The sequence below is a fragment of the Artemia franciscana genome, chromosome 4 (assembly GCF_032884065.1).
Source record: "Artemia franciscana chromosome 4, ASM3288406v1, whole genome shotgun sequence".
Classification (NCBI taxonomy): Eukaryota; Metazoa; Arthropoda; class Branchiopoda; order Anostraca; family Artemiidae; genus Artemia; species Artemia franciscana.
Genome location: NC_088866.1, coordinates 10,705,654 through 10,725,085, shown reverse-complemented (window position 1 = coordinate 10,725,085; position 19,432 = coordinate 10,705,654). Strand labels below are relative to the sequence as shown.

The window sequence follows — 19,432 nt, the reverse complement described above, 5'->3', positions numbered from 1 at the left end:
TTCTTCAGTATTTTCAATTGGCCTTTAAAAACCCCATTTTTGATCTTTTTCTTTCTTTATTGAATAATTGAATTCTAAAACTAGTAAATATTAGAGTGAATAATCAAATTAAACTTAAAATAAACAGAAATTACTGCAAACAGTAGTCTGGCTACTGCCACCCCTAATCGTAAACTTTCTAGTCTTTTTTACGATTTGTGCTTTACTGAAAATAAATGATTTAAATTTTGTTAATTAAAGTATAGAATGGCTGAGATTTCCAGGAATTATTATCATTATTTATTAAAAGTTCAGTTTCGGTTCATGATTGCTTTCCCGTCATCTTGATTATTAAAGTGATTTTATTTCTCATTTTTCGTTGTTGTTTTGAAAAATTTAAGCATATTGCTCAAAATAAATATAGTTTTTATGAAACATAACGGAGGCAACAGACTTTACGAGGCATATGCTTAGGGGGAGGATGTGGCAAAATCCTGTCTGTAATAATTTCACTTCATTTTAAAAGTTAACTTGTGCATACATTTTAATTTTTCTCTTTTAAGAATTAACTATTTATCTATATCAGTATGTTTTATCTTTATTTTTGATACTATGATTTTTTTAGTTTTTGTTCGTATTGGGCAGCATTTATTCTTTGATATATATTTAATTCATTTCAAGATTTAATTAAACAAGTGATTTATTTCTACTTGTCGTAGTATTTAATATGACTCGTTACTTTTCTTTTAAATAATTATTTGTTCGGGAACAATTTTTTAAAATCAAATTTTGCTTTAAGATAACGACTTCTTCTTTTAGTTTGAAATAGCAACCTAAAAGTATTTAAACTGTAACAGCTAGATCATGTTTATAAATGTACCGGACAAAAATTTGAATCTATCGGGAGCAATATGGTAAGTGAACCATACTGTTACCTGCTCTCACACTGTTACCATATTATGTAACAGTAAGATGGTTTGTGAACAAAAGAAAAATACAAAATAAAACTGTTCACAGAAGATGTTTATCTCTTGTCAATTCAAACCAAGGAGCCGAGTATCTTCCCAAAAACTTCAATAGCACAAACAAATATGTCCAGGGGACAGCTGAGAAAAATAGTGTTGACCCCATAATAAATAACAAGAAACTCTATATTAGGGCATTAAACTTACTCTATTTCAAGCTTCTTCCATGGAACATATATCGGTGCTTGTGTATTATTCAGAATACATTCAATAAGTGAAGTTAGGTTAGGTATCTTCTATCACTACTATAAATATATGTTCCTTCTCGTAATGTTCCTTCTCGTAATAGTGTAAAGTCATGTTGTGTCCATTGACGCACTGCTTTGTTGTGGATAACAACCCCTTATCCTGGAAAAATGTGATTACCTCTTTTTCAGTCTTTGGCAAAGCCCAAATCTTCATTTCAAAATCCATGTTCAGACACTATCTTCTATCACTATGCGTAGTCAACTAAATTGAGTATTGTCTTTGTGGCTATGAAACCGGTTTTCCTCATAAAGTTTATCAGCATCGTAGTTTGTTTCACGAAAGAACCTAACTTCACTTATTGAGTGTGTTCTGAATAATACACGGGTACCCATATACCTTACGTTTACTTCATCAATGCTTGAAGATACGAAAAAGAAAATGAGAGATATTGCATTAAAGGAGAAAAATAATAAAAGGACTTGACGCAAAGAAGAAAGACGAGAGTGAATTTTGTTTACTTACCAACTATAGTCGCAAAGATGAATACACCGATTAGGTAACTTGCAATGGTAAAAATGTACCTATAAAAAGAAGAAAATTGTAAATAAATCATAGTAAGAAAGACATAACTGAAATTACGTAGTAAAATACAATAGAAACAATATTAAATAAGCTATTGCCGAAGAATCGAAAAGAAGAAGGTGGCAATATTCTTAATTTAGATATCAGGAAGTTGCGTATTGAGTGGCAGAAGCAGAACCAAAGAGTTTATGAATAGAGGTTATATCCCGAACCAAAGAGTTCAGAGCACCAACACGATAAAGTAGTAATGCATTACTTAAACTGAAATTACATTTTAATCAGTTTTTTTTAGCCAGTAACCATTTTTTTCAGTCAATGTTGACACACAGCGATTAAACTGGTTTGTATTGTGGTTTATTGATTGAGGGTGAAACCGTAGAGGGTGAGATAAACGTTCAAAATACGTTTAATTCTTGCTTTGCTAATATCGGGATAACTACAACCTCGTTTTTAAATCCTTCTTCTTCTCTAAATGATTTTAGATTGTATCTTGGACCACCTTGTCTTAAATCAATGGATCTTGAGCATATTTGTGAAGTTAAAATAGCCAGCATTATCAATGGTTTGAAGGGTCCTTCATCTTCTGGCTCAGATCGTATTTCTACTTTGTCAAGTTTCTGCTTCCTGTCATCGTTTCTGCTCTTACGAGACTTGTCAACCTTTCATTTAAAAATGATGCCTTCCCAAGTTCTTTAAAACGTGCTCGCGTTATTATTCTGTTTTAAGGTGGTCTCCGAGATGGTCCTGCAAGTTATCGTCCTATATCTCTTTTTTATTTTTGAGTAATATTTCTGAAAAGGCTCTGTAAACATCTTGATTTTCTTAATTTTAAATTTTTTTCATTATTCTCAGTTTAGCTTTATGGCAAAGTACTCAACTGAACATGAATGTTCGAATCCTTTGAATTATTTACACACACATCTTGACTTTAGTCTGACTCTAGTCTAGTCTGATAGTAATCCTTGAAAAAGATGATTGTGATTGTAAATAGAAACAATTTTAAAAGATGTTTCAACGCATAATAAACTTAACTCATACCCAACTGAATCATATGTAGCAAAACTTAGAAATGACTTAGAAGGCCTTAAAACTAATGGAAGTACCACACCACAAATGTATTACAAGTTCTTTCCGAGGGGATTAGTCAGCTCAAAAATATATGGTTTGCCAAAAATACATAAAATAGGCATTCTCTAAGACCTATAGAATTAACAGCTAGTTCACCAACGGCGAAAAATCAAAAAATGGGTAGCAATGACACTTAAACCCTTATTTATATCTTCAAAATTCACATAAAAAAAAAAAATCAGAATTCTTAAAGATAAACTTATAAATATTGAAATATCAAATGAATCTAGGCTGTTTAGCTTTGATATAAAATCAATGTATACGTATATACCTTTTGATAAATATTTTAGTATTTTATCCAAAAATTTAATGATCATAAAATGAGATAGAAGAATTATCTGTGGGAATTGAAATAGAAACTAAATAAAATTTAGTTAAAATAACTAGTAGGTATACTGATTATTTCAAGTTTAGGGATAATTTTTATCATCTAATTAAGGGATTAGCAATGGATGGACCCTTAAGTCCGCTGTTAGCATATATTTATGCTGAGTATGTAGAAACTTCAGCAATAGAAACATATTTAAAACCTAAATTTTGGGCAGATATATGGATGACGTTTTAGTTATTTGGAATTATAGGGAATCACAAATTGAAGGTTGTCTTGAACATTATAATAATTTGGGAGAGGAATTACTTTTTACAATTGAAGAAGAAACAGAGAATAAGTTACCGTTTCTGGATATTTGAATCCATAGAAATAATAATAAACTAGCATTTTCGATTTTTCGTAAACCGACTTACAACAACCGTTATTTGTTTTTCGTATCAAATCATCCGATCCAAGTAAAAAAGAGTGTAGTTATTTCTTTAGTTAATATGGTATTGAAATTAGCATCACCAAAATTCATAAGTAGTGAACTATTTTATATTAAGGATATTCTAATAGGTAATGGACATCCCGAGAGTATGATTTTTCAAATGATTGAAAAAAGAAAAAAAGTTAATGGAACATGTAATATTAGAAGAAGATGGGTCATATCAACAAACAAATTACATAACTTAGCCTTGTACATCAATGTTATCACATAATTTAAGAAGATAACTATAAAAACATAATATAAAAACAGCATTTAAGTAAGGACAAACTACAAGCTCTTTGCAAAATAATGAAAAAACACAAGACTTCAAGAAAGATACAAAGGGGAAAATACAAAATTCCATACTCTTGTGGTAAATTTTATGTAGGTAGAACACAGCAGAATTTAGAAAATAGGCTACAGCAACACAAAATGCCATATATTACTCGCTAAAACATAATCAAAAGCCCGAAACGTTTAAATCAGCTGTTGCAAAACACATTTTTGACATTCCTCATCACAATATTTCGTTTGATCAAACAAAATTTGTAGATAAATCTTTATGACTTTTGCAAAGTTTCAGAGAAATTATAGAAATAAAAAGATTATCTATGGGGGTATTAGTATTAATAGAGATCAAGGGGGTTTATGATAAACTCGATTTTTAATATTGTAATTAAGGAGCAGGTAAAATAGTCAACCAGTAGTGTTTTATGTAATTGACGTGGAACAAGTTATAACCTTGCGAGCAAAAGTCAGAATGAGGTCAAAGATGGAAAAAGTCAACGGACTGCAGTTAAACTAGCAAAAAAAAGATCCACTCAATTTATAATTCACGAATTCGTTTATGAACCTGTGAGATTTAGTTGGGGTGATGGACCTGGGATGACTTTTTTTGTTTGTTCAAGTAAATATAGTCTTCACTTTTAATAGATTACCATTTATACACTGAATATTGAGAGGAGAGTGAGTGATGGTTTCACTATAGACATTCGTTTTGGTTTTATTCTGATCTTGTAACATCAGTGCTGGAAGTTTGTTTATAATGTGAATTGTTCTTATTTATTTTTTTTCTTTTCGTGTGTTTAGTTGTCGTTTTTTTGTGTGTGTTATTTTTATAAAAACAACTTTTTTCTGTTTTTTTTCGTTCTATTCACTTTTTTCCGTTGAGAACGGTTCCCAGACATGGGCCGAAATATTTGGAATATTTTTTTTTGTTTAATAATAAAGAGTTGTTTTGTCTTTATTTTTATTCACTGCTTTGTTGAAATTAAAACCCGTTTTTGCTTAGTTTTGCATAAAAGCTTTATTATTCTAATTAAACGGCCCCTGTGCTTCAATAGTCATTCTTGAAGGATTCGGACATAAAGTCAAATTTTTACGTAGCAAGCGAGGTCTCGAGGTAGGTAGGTAAATTTTTATTTAAAACCTCTATATCATATACATATCAATTAGTCACAAAAAGGCCGTTCTGGCCTGTAATAGCGACTACTCGAGGAGGGGTAAACTTTTTCATATACGTAATGATTTCTGTTCATTTTAAGTTTTGATATTGCTACTTACTTTCAGTTGAAAAAAATATTATTTTTTATTAAATTTCTGATCGTTTTGAAATAATCCCTGGAAATCCGGCTACCCCTCTATGAAAAATTCCTTCCCTCACAGAAAAATCCTCCACGGAAAGTAATTTCCAGATAAAACATCTCCACCTCGCCAGAGAGATTCCCCCCAGACAATTCCATTCTAGCTGAAAATTCCATCCGGAAAATTTATTATACCATATTTATATCTAGTTTATTTATTGAATAGCGAACTATCCAGGTCGTGTCTTCTCCTTTTCCATTGTCATAACCGACATTATGATTTCAAAGAAGTTTACATCCATGACTGAGAGCAGGCATGCATATAAAGCAGATGGTACAACCTCTATGCCCCGAACAATAATTTTTTGCAAATATTCCAGGAATAATCCCATACATCGTGATAAATATCCAACAGTTATCTTCTAGTTTGCCTGCTTTTCCGACCCCCTTCGTTCCAAAAATGGATTCTCTCCCTAAAAGTGTTTCTGTTTTGGGCAGAAAGGCTCTGGACGAACAAAGACGAACAAAGAAGCCTAGCAAAATTCTTCTGAGGAAATGGACGGATCTTCAACAGTTTCTTCAGGGGCTGGAGGTCTGTAAGACAGGCTAGCTTAGTTTTGTTCTTAATATTGCGAATTTAGACTAAGGAGACTTGAAGAACCCACCCTCTACCTCCAAGGGGAACAAAAGGTACAGACCCCTCCCACAATATCAGTGCAAAATATGTAATCTCACAGGAAAAGAGAAGTACAGTCGCCTAAAAATGCATTAGACAAGGACAATATTGATAACATTAAAGTTTCAAGAATTTTTTAAGGTTATTGATGCGTCACAAAACGAATTTAGGCTATAAATTAGTTCGAAGGATTAACGACTATGGGTTAGAGCAAACAGTAAATAAGAATTCTCAATATGTCGTGAACCTGAGAATATTGAGGTTGGAAAAATATAAGCATTAAAGGAAGCTTTAGACAAAAGAAAATTCAGTTCAGTTCAGTTCAGTTCAGTTTATTAACATCAAAAATAAATGGACAACAATAACTCTCTACCCCTACAAGGCGCCATGGCCCGTTACATAGGGGTTAAAACAAAAATAAATACCAAATAAAGAGTCTGTTCTTAAAAAAAAAAGAAATCCAATTAAATGACTTTGTGTTATTTTTACTTACCACTTCGTCCTCGAAATCCAAATCCAAACCCACACCCACCAACACAAAACCCCAAGCTCTCCCGCTTGTGAGCTTATCTGCCACTCAACACCAAATTTTTATTCAGTTGTCTTTTTGATAAAGGACCTCCTTTACTTCCGTTTTGTTTTTTAGGTTTGGCTTTTTATATTTTCCTAGGGCTACTATCTATTTTTTTTTTTTTTTTTTAGTTAATCGTTCTGCACTGAGAATGGATAATCAAAAGTTTATTACAGTTGTAATTAAGACAACATCGGTAGTCAGAAATCCAGCTGAATAACACGAAAGGACTTATAAAACATTATTGAGAATAACAAATGTAGTTAATTAATATTATGGTATTTCAAAACGGTTTCTGAAGACACAGAGAGGAGGGAGTGGGAGGATCTGCAAACGGGATTCCACAGAAACACTGTTAAAAAAAACACAAGTCATTCAGTTAGAGTGCCGAGTAAACAATGGATTAAGAAATTTAAAATTAGAAGTATTATAAAATACCTGTAGTAGTACAGAGATAATTTTTGAAAAAAAAAAAACAAATCCAAAATTAGATGATTATGCTCAGTCTTAAGGCATTGGCACAGGTAGGCTCTTCTGCTCCCGGGGCCATTTTCAGTTTATATGCCCCCTTCCCTAGCAGTGTAGATGGGCCAACATATATGACATACATTGTATCTAAATGGTGCCCCAATAGGTGTTGTACCCAGAGACAGGTGTACCCCTTCGCTTCCCTGGCTATGCCGCTGCTTAAGAAATTCATTATTCAGTGAAAGTAGACCCAAATATAAGTTAAAATATGTTTTAAATTGTATATGTATATGCATATGTACATGTGTAAATATGTATATGTTTAAAATTGGGACGTGCTGAGGAGGAAATATCCGATTACGTATATAAAATAAATTGGGTCTTCTTACACTTTTTTACTAAAAATCTGAAAAATCTAACCCATTGTTTGAGACATGACCACGAAGTCTGGAAATAACTCCACGTCGGGCAAATGCTCTAGGACCAACTGTGGTCGCATTGTTCATCCCATACACGTTCTTGCTAAAAATTAAATAAAAATAAAGCTTTTCAGATGACAGTAAAGACCAACATTAAGGCTTAAAACGAATAAAAACTATCCTATGTGTGAGGGAAGTACAACCCTCTCAAACTCTACTCTTCACGCGAAAGTTTGACTTTTACTTCCTGTAAATTAAGGAATAATCAACAAATATCGATTGTTGGTGATTCCGGGTATTTTATTTACTGATTGCCTTTCAAAACATTTGAACTGAAAACTTTGTTATTTAAACCAAACGTGAGTAAGTAAGCTGTTTCACTCTCAAAGCAGTGTGATAAAAAAAAAGCAAACATTTTAACGTCGCGATGCCTTTGCGTTAAAGTATTCATTGCTGAAACATTGACAAAAATCGAAGGTCAAACTTTAGCGTAAAAAGTGAGTGAATGAAGGGACGGCTCATAGGACAAGTTTCACTTTGTTTTAAGTCTTAGTGTCGCTTTTTGTCTTCATTTGAAAAACTTTTTTTTTATCCAATTTCTGTTTATTTTTAATATCATCTTGTGAATAACCTAAGTATTTAGGGGCTAATATTACCATCACTTCCCTGATTTTTATGCTAAAGTTTAACTTTCGCACAGCAGCATCAAGAGTAAAGGCTCAAATAAGGGCACTTGCTTCAGAAAATAAATAATAATTTCATTAATATGAGGAAGACTGTAACCACCATCAAACCTTTTCTCTTTACACTGAACAACTTTTTATTATTACAATGATTCGATATTTAGTAGTTAAAATTTATGGTTGAAAACAACATTTACGAAATAAAAGGAGAGCTGTCACCTCCCTCTGAACCAACAATTAATGCGCAGCCCAAATGTACTCCAGCAAGTGGAGGAAGATGAAACAGCTACGGTTCCAGAGTTAGGCTGATACTTGGAGGTAGGGGAGGCTAGAGCTTCTTTTTGCTTATAAAATAAGCTACAATCACCTCATTACCCCTCCCCGATCCTTCGCCACACTTTCAAGCGAATGGTAGACAAACTTTATAATGCAAGAAATGCAGTCGTTTGAAAGTATTAAGTGCTTTATTTACCCGTTTCGTTTCAAAACATTAGAATAGAAAAAAAAATTGTTTAAAGCAAACGCCAATAAATCGATCCATTCTTGAGGCGTTGTGAAGAAAATAAAGCTTTTTTATCATTCCTCTTATGTTAGGGCATTTGTCTTCGTAACATTGGGCATGGGGGATGAAAAGTCAAGCCTTAATGTAAAGAGTGAAGCACAAAAGTCGGTGCCAAACTGAAATGGTAATTTCAGGTAATGCATGGTAATGCAATGGTAATGCATGGTAATTTCTGCTCATTTTAAGCTCCAATTTTGTTCTTTATTTTAATTTGAAAAAACCTACTTCATGAAAATATTTTTTTTATTTTTAGTATTATTTTCATTAATATCTAGGCTCATTTAGGCGTATTTTCTTTTGAACAAATTAAATAAGAGAATTATAAATAAGAGGCCAGATTACAACGCTTCAATGTTAAAAACTAATAGTTTCCGTTAAACCTGCCATCCTGCAATGAGAGACCTATTTTGCATCCTGGGCCTGAATATATTGCTTGACGAGAGGGAAGGGTCATGGCTACATGATACCTCTAAATTTATCTGAAACACCTAAATGGGGGGGGGGGGTGAATTGTGGATTCTTTTTGTACCCCCTTCCTTCAGCAGAGGATCTACAAACCTCTCTTGTGACAGTCGTTGTGCAACCGTGAAATCCTCTAAAGCCACTAGTTTTACTCGAAACAATCAGTTATAACAGCTCATTCTTACGGCTTATCGATGTGCTAACGGTCGAATGCACCGCTAGGTACTAACATAGACAGTACAAATAAGAGGTTATTTAAGTAGCTGTCAATAGTTCTAAGCTGATAAGCTATCCCAAAAATCTTATTCACTGGTATTTTAGATCTGTGTCTTCCAAAATTGTTGTAAATAGGACAAAACGGCAGCTTTTGGCCCTCTCCCCGAACTTCATCTCATGTCACTTAAAAGAGAGCACTAGAACTTCGAATTTCTACCGAATGTTAAAACATGCAACTTGAGTGCTTAGTTTAATTGTAGAAAACTAAGGATGTCTTTGAAGACCTTGAAATTGTAATCATTGACTAATTTACCAAACGAGTTTTTGATTATTCCAGCAGATAAGACTAATAACAATTTTGCTCTAATTTTCCAAACGCTCTGATATTCGTGATATTCTCTCAAATTTATTTACTTACAGCAAAGACTAATAAAGTTCATTAGATAGTAATATTCTAATTGAAAATTCAGATGAAATACTATTTTAAAAACTTATAAATGACATAAAAAAAGTTTTTTTCATGTTTGCACTGCAAAATCTTGTTAAAATCAACCAAACTACGGTTTAGTTCTGAGGCAGCTAGATATCAAACCTAAATTGCTTTAATTGATGTATCTCTAATTTTAGAGGGAAACAGAAACGAATTTGAAGCTTATTGTTTTGGCATTAAAAATTTTCGAAATCTAATCCATAATGGAAGGTCAATTTATCCCTTGTAAATTCTATTTTCGTCATTTGTAAAACACCTTGGCATTTATTTGAACCTGCCCAGAATTAGAGTAAGATACTCCAATATCTGCACTTACCAGGAATGCCAATTGGTGAGGGAGAATTGACCTATAGAGTTGGAAAAATACCCCCCTTTGTATCTTTGTTTAAGAAATAGAAGTATACCCTTACCCCCTTCCTTCTCCCTTTAGGCTGCGGTATCCCTACTACTGCTTGTGTTAATTAATGTTCTTTTTTGTTTGAGTTAATCATTCTGTTTAACATCTGCGAATTATTATATGAATTTTTTGCTCATCCTAGGTTTTAATACTACCCCTTCTTTTTAGAAAACCATCTTTTTGGGAAAATCTTTCTAAAATATGATAATCAAATAAAACTACACTCTTTACATTGAAATCACTAAGCAATGACAAATCACCCGACTACACAAAAAATAACATACTTTTTTGTCATGGTACTTTTGGCTGTGTCAAACCAAATTGATCAAACAGTTCGTGGTAACGAACTGTAGTAAGGAGCGATCCGGCTCAATAGTAACCAAAACTCTAAAAAATTGAATTTTGATATCAATAGCTACATCAAAAGAATCACATTTTAATGTTGATTTTAAATATATATGTTTCACCAAGTTTAGTCTTAGCCATCAAAAGTTACGATCCTGAGAAAATTTGCCTTATTTAGGAAAATAGGGGAAAAACCCCCTAAAAGTCGTAGGATCTTAACGAAAATGACACCATCAGATTTAGCGTATCAGATAACCGTACTGTAGAAGTTTCAAGCTCCTATCTACAAAAATGTGGATTTTGCATTTTTTTGCCAGAAGACAAATCACGGGTGCGTGTTTATTTGTTTGTTTGTTTTTTTTTCGTTTTTTTTTCCCAGGGGTCATCGTATCGACCAAGTGGTCCTAGAATGTCACAAGAGGGCTCATTCTAACGGAAATGAAAAGTTCTAGTGCCCTTTTTAAGTGACCAAAAAATTGGAGGGCAAATAGGCCCCCTCCCATGCTCATTTTTTTCCAAAAGTCAACAGATTAAAATTTTAAGATAGCCATTTTGTTCAGCATAGTCGAAAACCATAATAACTATGTCTTTGGGAATGACTTACTCCCCCACAATCCCTGAGGGAGGGGCTGCAAGTTACAAACTTTGACCAGTGTTTACATATAGTAATGGTTATTGGGAAGTGTACAGACGTTTTCATGAGGATTTTTTAGTTTGGGGGGTGGGGTTGATGGGAGAGGGATTTGTGGGAGGATCTTTCCTTTGAGGAATATGTCATGGGGGAAGAAAAATTCAATGAAAAGGGCGCAGGATTTTCTAGCATTACTATAAAAAAAACAATGAAAAAATAAACATGAAAACGTTTTTTGAAATGAAAGTTAATAATAGCATTGAAATTTAAAACGAACAGAGATTATTACGCATATGCGGGGTTCTAAAAATACTTTAGCATAAAGAGCGAGGTATTTAGGAGGAGATAAATACCTCGCTCTTTATGCTAAAATATTTTTAGTGATTTCAACTATTTATTCTACGGCCTTTTTGATTCAGGGGTCATTCTTAAAGAATTTGGACTAAACTTACGATTTAGTGTAAAGAGCGATGTATTAACGAGGGTACAAACCCCCTCGTACACATAATAAAAATATAAGAATATAAAAGTTTGTTACGTAAGTTAATTCTTAAGTTACGTATATTTTTTACTAATGAAAACGTTCGTTGGATATTAAAAGTTCTAGTAGCCTTTTTAAGTAACCGAAAAATTGGAGGGCAGCTAGGCCTCCTTCCCCACCCCTTATTTCCCAAAATCGTCTAATCAAAAATAAGAGAAAGCCATTTAGCCAAAAAAAAATTAATATACTAATTTCATTTCAACAATTTATGTGCGGAGAGCCAAAATCAAACATGCATTAATTCAAAAACGTTCAGGAATTAAATAAAAAAAAACTAGTTTTCTTAACTGAAAGTAAGGAGCGACATTAAAACTTGAAACGAACAGAAATTACTCCGTATATGAAATGGGTTGTCCCCTCCGCAGTCCCACGCTCTTTACGCTAAAGTTTTTAATTGTTTTAAAAAGTAGAATTGTGGCAAAGAGTCAAACTTTAGCGTAAAGAGCGTGGGACTGCGGAGGGGACAACCCATTTCATATACGGAGTAGCTTCTGTTCGTTTTAAGTTTTAATGTCGCTCCTTACTTTCAGTTAAAAAAACTAGTTTTTTTTATTTAATTTGATAACAAGAATGTGGTCTTGTAGCAAAGTCTTGTAGAATAAGCAGCCTTTTTCAATATTTTTTTTTTAACAAATTTACGTTATGATACTTAATTCAAACTTCTTGTGATTGTTTAGCTAAACGAAATTCATCAATCAGTACTCAAGTTCATGTACTTAAGCTGCACAGCATAAGCTCTTAGTTAACACAATAAAAGACCCATAACTGGTGCTTTGCCCGGAGACTACATCTTTAACCGTTTTTAATCTGTTTTTTCTTTTTTCTTTTTCCAATGAGTTTGTTTGACAGCCCAGTGATATTCTAAGGGAAAAAGTAATTCATTCAACAGGTGACGAAGGCTGTAAGTGAAATTCATTCTAGATCTAATGTAAGATAGGATAAATATGTGTTGTAAAGAATCGTGGGAAAATATAGCTTAGAGGAAATGTTTCCACTCTCCTTGAACAATTGTTCAGCAATAAAATAATATCATGGATAGAAAAGGAGGAATAAATTAGCAAGGTCAAAAAGAGGTCAAGAAAAAATTTCATCGATGGAATTACCACTTATATATATATATATATATATATATATATATATATATATATATATATATATATATATATATATATATATATGCAGAGGCACACAGAAAAAAAGAGGGAGGGGTGTGGTGCTGAAATATGTCTCCATGTTTTATTTGTTTACTTTATTTCCGGTCACTTTGCATGGAAGATGTCACACAGACGCTTGATAGGGAGCTCGTTCGATTAGAAATCGAGCATTCTAGTGTACAGTAAATGGTAAAAATATATTAGAAGATCTTACTGTACTATGTTCTGTCCCAGGTTACCCCTTGTGGTATCAAATCAAAATCTTCAAATAGTCAATTTGTTCAGAAAACTTGAAAAGATCAGTCTATATGAATTAAATTCAATTGAACTTATTTATAACCCATCATAATACACATGAAAAACGGAGTATATATGTAACCAGGGGTAAATTGACTCATATATCCTTGGGAATAATTACTCTATATTATATAAATTATTAGAATCTCATGTAGATGAGCTTGATAAAGTAGATCATGGGTGCCCAATCCAAGGAGACCCTAATACATAAATAAGTCAAGTTGGGAAAAGGCCCACTGAAAATTGGAATTGAAATATTTTGCTCTTTGTTCAACTTTGTCTTCAACTTTTTCTTCAAGTTCTGGGGCCGAGAAGACGCCGATACTCACAAAAAGAACTTAAATATTAGCTCACTGAGAGAAAAGGTCCCAAAAAGGACACATTTTTTTATATTTATTTTTTTTTTGACAGCTTGAAACTTATATTCCTTAGTTCTTGAGATAATGGGTACGAAAAAAAAAACAGAAAAACTTATGGTCTTCTTGACGATAGGGTAAAAAAAGGAGCTATATCTGTTTTTATGAGCAGTTTCAAACTTGTCCTAGCGAGTTCTTGAATCAAGGGGAACCCTAATGTAAACAAGAGCAAAGAGCTCATATGACACTTTTGACAAAGTCAGAAGAGCCAATAGCCAAGAGATCAAATGGCGCGAGCTCTAGCAAAATTCTAAGAATCAATAGATTGATTTAAAAGAAAATCAGAGGCTTAATGCCGGTCAGAGTTTAAAACAAGAGTGAGACACAAGGTCCTTCTAAATATCAAAATAATTAAGATCCAATCACCCACTCGTAAGTTAAAAACACATTTTTTTTTTTCTATTGTTTCCTCTCCCTTCGACCCCCCTTTATGATCAAATCGGGGGAAACGACATTATCCAGTCAATCTGTGCAGGTCCCTGACACGCCTGCCAATTTTCATCGTCCTAGCACGTCCAGAAGCACCGAACTCGTCAGAGCACTGGACCCCCTAAATCCCCAAAAGAGAGTGGAACCAGTCCGGCTATGTCAATCACGTATCTATGACATTTGCTTATTCTACCCACCAAGTTTCATCCTGATCTCTCCACTCTAAGTGTTTTCCAAGGTTTCCAGTTTTCCCCTCCAACTCCCCCTAATGTCACCAGATCTGGTCGGGATTTAAAATAAGAGCTCAGAGACATGAGTTCCTTCTAAATATCAAATCTCATTAAGATTCGGTCACTCGTTCTTAAGTTAGAATACCTCAGTTCCTCTAATTTTTCCGAATTAACATCTCCCCCCAACTCCCCCAAAGAGAGCAGATTCAGTCCAGTTATGTCAATAACTTATCTAGGACTTGTTTTTATTCTTCTCACCAAGTTTCATCTCGATCTCTCCACTCTAAGCGTTTGCCAGGATTTCCCGTTTCCCTCTCCGACTCCCCCAATATCACCGTATACAGTCGGGATTTAAATTAAGAGCCCTGAGACTAGAGGTCCTTCTAAATATAAAATTTCATTAAGATCCGATCATCCATTCGTAAGTTAAAAATACCTCATTTTGTTCAATTTTTGCTCTCCCTCAATCCCCTCAGAGGGTCAAATTAGGGAAACGACTATTATCAAGTCAAGTTGTGCAGGTTCCTGGCCAGCCTACCAATTTTCATCGTTCTAGCATGTCCAAAAGCACCGAACCCGCCAAAGCACTGGAAAACCCCTCCCCCTCCCCCAAAGAGAGTGGATCCGTTCAAATTACGTGAATTACGTATCTAGAGCCTCTTCTAATTCTTCCCATCAAGTTTCTTCCTGATCTCTCCACTCTAAGCGTTTTCCAAGATTTCCGGTTTCCAAGATTTATGTCTCACCCCTCCAACCCCCCATGGCTCCGGATCCGATTCAAATTGAAAATTAAATTAAAAAAAAATAGTTATTTAACTGAAAGTAAGGAGCGACATTAAAACTCAAAACGAACTATACTCCGTATATAAAAGTGGCTCTTTCCTTCTGAACGCCCCGCTCTTTATGCTAAAGTTTGAATCTTTCTCTCAACTCTACCTTTTAAAACAGTAAAAAACTTTAGCGTAAAGAGCGGGGCGTTGAGAAGGGAACAGCCCCTTTAATATACGGAGTAATTTCTGTTCGTTTTAAGTTTTGATGTCGCTCTTTACTTTCAGTTAAAAAACTAGTTTTTTTAAATTTAATTTCTGAACATTTTTGAATTAATGTATGGTTGATTTTGGCTCTCCGCAGATAAATTATTATAATGAAATTTACATATTAATTCTTTTTTTGGCTAAATGGCTTTCTCTTAGTTTTGATCAGACGATTTTGAGAAATAAGGGGTGGGGAAGGAGGCCTAGTTGCCCTCCAGTTTTTCGGTTACTTAGAAAGGCAACTAGAACTTTTAATTTTAACGAACGTTTTTATTAGTAAAACGTTTACGTAACTTAAGAATTAAATTACGTAACAAACTTCTATATTCTTATATTTTTATTATGTATATGATAGGGTTTGCCCCCTCGTTAATACCTCGCTCTTTACACTAAATCTTAAGTTTTGTCCCAATTTTTTAAGAATGACCCCTGAATCAGAAAGGCCGTAGAAAAAATATTTGAATTTACTAAAAAAACTTTAGCATAAAGAGCGAGGTATTTAGGAGGAGAACAACCCCTAAATTGCGTAATAATCTCTGTTTGTTTTAAGTTTTAATGCTACTCCTTACTTTCAACTGTAAAAACTTTTTCATTTTTATTTTTTCATTGTTTTTTTTATAGTAATGCTAGAAAATCCTGCGCCCTTTTCATTGAATTTCTCTTCCTCCATTATATATTCCTCCAAAAAAAAATCCTCCCACATATCCCCTTTCCCTCAACCCCCCCCCCCCTCGAAACCAAAAAATTCCCCTGAAAACGTCTGTACACTTCCCAATAACCATTACTGTATGTAAACACTAGTCAAAGTTTGTAACTTGCAGCACCTCCCCGGGGACTGTGGGGGAGTAAGTCATCACCAAAGACATAGTGATTATAACTTTCGACTATGGGGAACAAGAAGGCTATCTCAAAATTTAGATCTGTTAACTTTGGGAAAAAATGAGCGTCGGAGGGGGCCTAGGTGCCCTCCAATTTTTTGGTCACTTAAAAAGGGCACTAGAACTTTTGAATTCGGTTAGAAAGAACCCTCTTGCAACTTTCTAGGACCACTTGGTAGATACAATGACCCCTGGGGAAAAAAAACAAAATAATAATAAACACACCCGTGATCTGTCTTCTGGCAAAAAATACGAAATTCCGCATTTTTGTAGATAGGAGATTGAAGTGTTTGCTATTGGGTTCTCTGATACACTGAATACGATGGTGGGATTTTTGTTAAGATTCTATGACTTTTAGGAGATGTTTCCCCCTATTTTCCAAAATGAGGCAATTTTTCTCAGGCTCGTAACTTTTGAAGACAAAGTCTACATTTGATGAAACTTGTATATTTAAAATCAGCATTAAAATACAATTCTTTTGAAGTATCTTTTAGCATTAAAATCCGTTTTTTAGAGTTTTGTTTGCTATTGAGCCGGGTCGCTCCTTACTACAGTTCGTTACCACGAACTGCTTGTAAATGGAGCATCTGAGACATAAAATTGTTCTATATATTAAGTTTAATTAAGATCCAATCACCCATTCAAAAGATAAAGATTCCTCAATTTTTACGTTTTCCAAGACTTCCGGTTTCCCTTCTAACTCCCCCCAATGCCATCAGATCTGGTCAGAATTTAAAATAAAAGCTCTGAAGCACAAGACATTTCTAAATATAAATTTCATTAAGATCTGATCACCCGTTCACAAGTAACAAATACCTCATTTTTTTCTAATTTTTTCCAATTTAACCGTCCCCCACTCCCCCCAGATGGTAGAATCGGGGAAAAGACTACTTCTAATTTAATCTTATCGTGCTCCCGATACGCCTGCCAAATTTCGTCGTCCTAGCTTATCTGTAAATGCCTAAACTAGCAAAGCCAGGACAGACAGACAGACAGAATTTACAATCGCTATATGTCACTTGATAAATACCAAGTACCATGAAAATGTACTTTGAGAAGTTTTCCAAAATCAGGAATTTGTTTTTGGTTGACTTAAAAACTATATATGTGAGTCTGTTGGCCAGGTAATCCTATAGAAATAAAAAAAATGGAAAAACTATCCTTTGGTCAAATATTGTCTAAAAACATTTTTTCTGTACTGCTTGAATCTTAACTCCAAAAGTCGCTGGGTCGATAAGACTCTAAACTATAAAAAAATCTATGTGTAGAACATCTAATCTACCAAAAATGGGCCCAATAATTTTTTTAGAGCAATCCCTTGACTGTATCCACAGGAACATATCCCAAGAGTGGGGGGGGGGGGTATACACACAGCAAAACTGAAAACAAATATTGATTCTCCCAGACTCAAAAGATTTTGCCAACTGCTTGAATTTTCCATTTAAGTCTCAGACAAAAAGGAACATTATATAGCAACAAATTTCCAAAAAGGGGGACACCAGCACCCTGACAGTGGAGCCAGGGAATAGGTCAAACACTTAATTTCCACATTGGCTTGAAAGGTACATTTAGAACTATTTCTGCCAAGGGAATTACATGTAACAAAGAAAAGAAAAAATTGAAAAAAATGTCGGTCAAAAATATGATTTTTTGAAGTTTGACTTGACTATTCACTTAAATTTTTGCTTGTTTTTGGTTTCATTTATTCACCATAATAATATCTATTATTTTCAAGCTTGAAAGAACTTTTCATTTTATTTATCTCTCTTTCGGGTTTCTTTATTTATTCGTAAGGATTTGCAGTTGTTTAAGCTAGATTTAATGTATTAAATTTGTTAGCTTTTTAAATGATTATTTCAGCTCTTTTTAGGTTTAAAGTCGCTCGTTAACTTTCCTTGATTTTATTATGATTTTTTTTTCAAATTTAATATATAAAAGTTATATGGAAAGATCTTTGGACCCGAAAGCTATTTTGTCTTGATACCTACCAATGCAAATCTGTTTTCCATTTATTTCCTGCTAAACAACTAAACCAATTCCCAGATTTTCTCGAAGTGATTAAAGTCGAACAATTTTTGCTTCATTTGTGTAAGAATTTCAAATCTAGATTTTTGCAAATATGCCAAACACATGTTCTTCTGCTATTAAGTCATAGTAAATAAAAAAACAGGTTTTGGTTAAATAAAACTAAAGTTTGACACTAAAATTTAAAGCAAACTAAAATTATTTCGTTTTTTTATGGGGCTGCCCCTCTTCAACTCCCTATTATTTACACCTAAGCCTTGTAGTACTATGCTAAAAGTTTTTATGATTCCGGTATATGTGCTAACGATCGCGTTTTCCGTTATTTGAACTAGATATTATACTATTTAAAGCAAATACACAACGATAAGCTTCCCAAAAATTTGATGAAAAGAGTTTATTTGGCGTAATTATTTTTCTAAATAAAATATAATTTTTCGTAATGATCTTTCGTCTCAGCTATTAGAGGAGGAATCTCAGCTATTAGAGGGGAAGTGCTCTTTGATAATCTTTTATTACAGATTGTGCATGATCACTTGCACGGGCATCCTAAACGGGAAAAGTATTCAATCAAATTTTAGGTTCTTATACATGTTGAAATGAGTTTTACAATTTTTATCAAGACCTCAGCCCCTTTTGAGGGAGTTCAATTCCTATTTCAAAAAAGTTGGATAATTTCCCTTTGCCAATTGCTTTTGACGAGCTAATTTAGAACTCATATATTTTACATATTAGATCTATATTTTATTTAATACTTAAATGTTTAGAAATAGGACTTTTATTGACAAAGATCACTCTTCACTCATAGTCTATTGCAATGAATGGTTTTATTCTGAAAAAATATGTGTTCCTTCATATATTTATTAAGAGACGGGGGAGTGGGTCTAAAACATAAAATGTTGATGATAAGGGTATCATTTCCACGATTTTCAAAATGGACTAGACAAACAATATTAATCATAGGGATGTGACTTATGGACGCCACCTGTGGGCTAGGGACAAATGCACCTCTGTAAAACAAGACGACATTAAAAAACGTATACGAAACGAAATGGCTAAATTTTACCAAAATTTTTGTTTAAAGAAGTTACTCTAGCACTTGTATTTTTTCCTCTCTTAGAAAGTTTCCTTTTTTGTCCCCATAATGTCACCTCCATCAGTTTTGCTACTGAGCGCATTAGTGAAATATTTTACCATGTACGGAAATTGTTTTTCTACGATAAAT

The 19,432-nt window shown here is 33.6% G+C and overlaps 1 protein-coding gene across 7 annotated transcripts in view; it reads right to left on the bottom strand.

Annotated features, from left to right (window-relative positions):
- LOC136025976 (uncharacterized) overlaps positions 1-19,432 on the bottom strand; it is a 391,881-nt gene that overhangs the window by 236,922 nt on the left and 135,527 nt on the right. For 5 of the 7 annotated variants that reach the window (XM_065702101.1, XM_065702103.1, XM_065702105.1 and 2 more), the window contains 2 exons: positions 7,422-7,523; positions 1,716-1,774 (listed from right to left, as the gene is read on the bottom strand). In XM_065702101.1, coding sequence (XP_065558173.1) covers positions 1,716-1,774; positions 7,422-7,523 — 161 coding nt within the window. The remainder of the gene's footprint in view (positions 1-1,715; positions 1,775-7,421; positions 7,524-19,432) is intronic. The other 2 variants (XM_065702104.1, XM_065702107.1) reach the window with 1 other exon arrangement.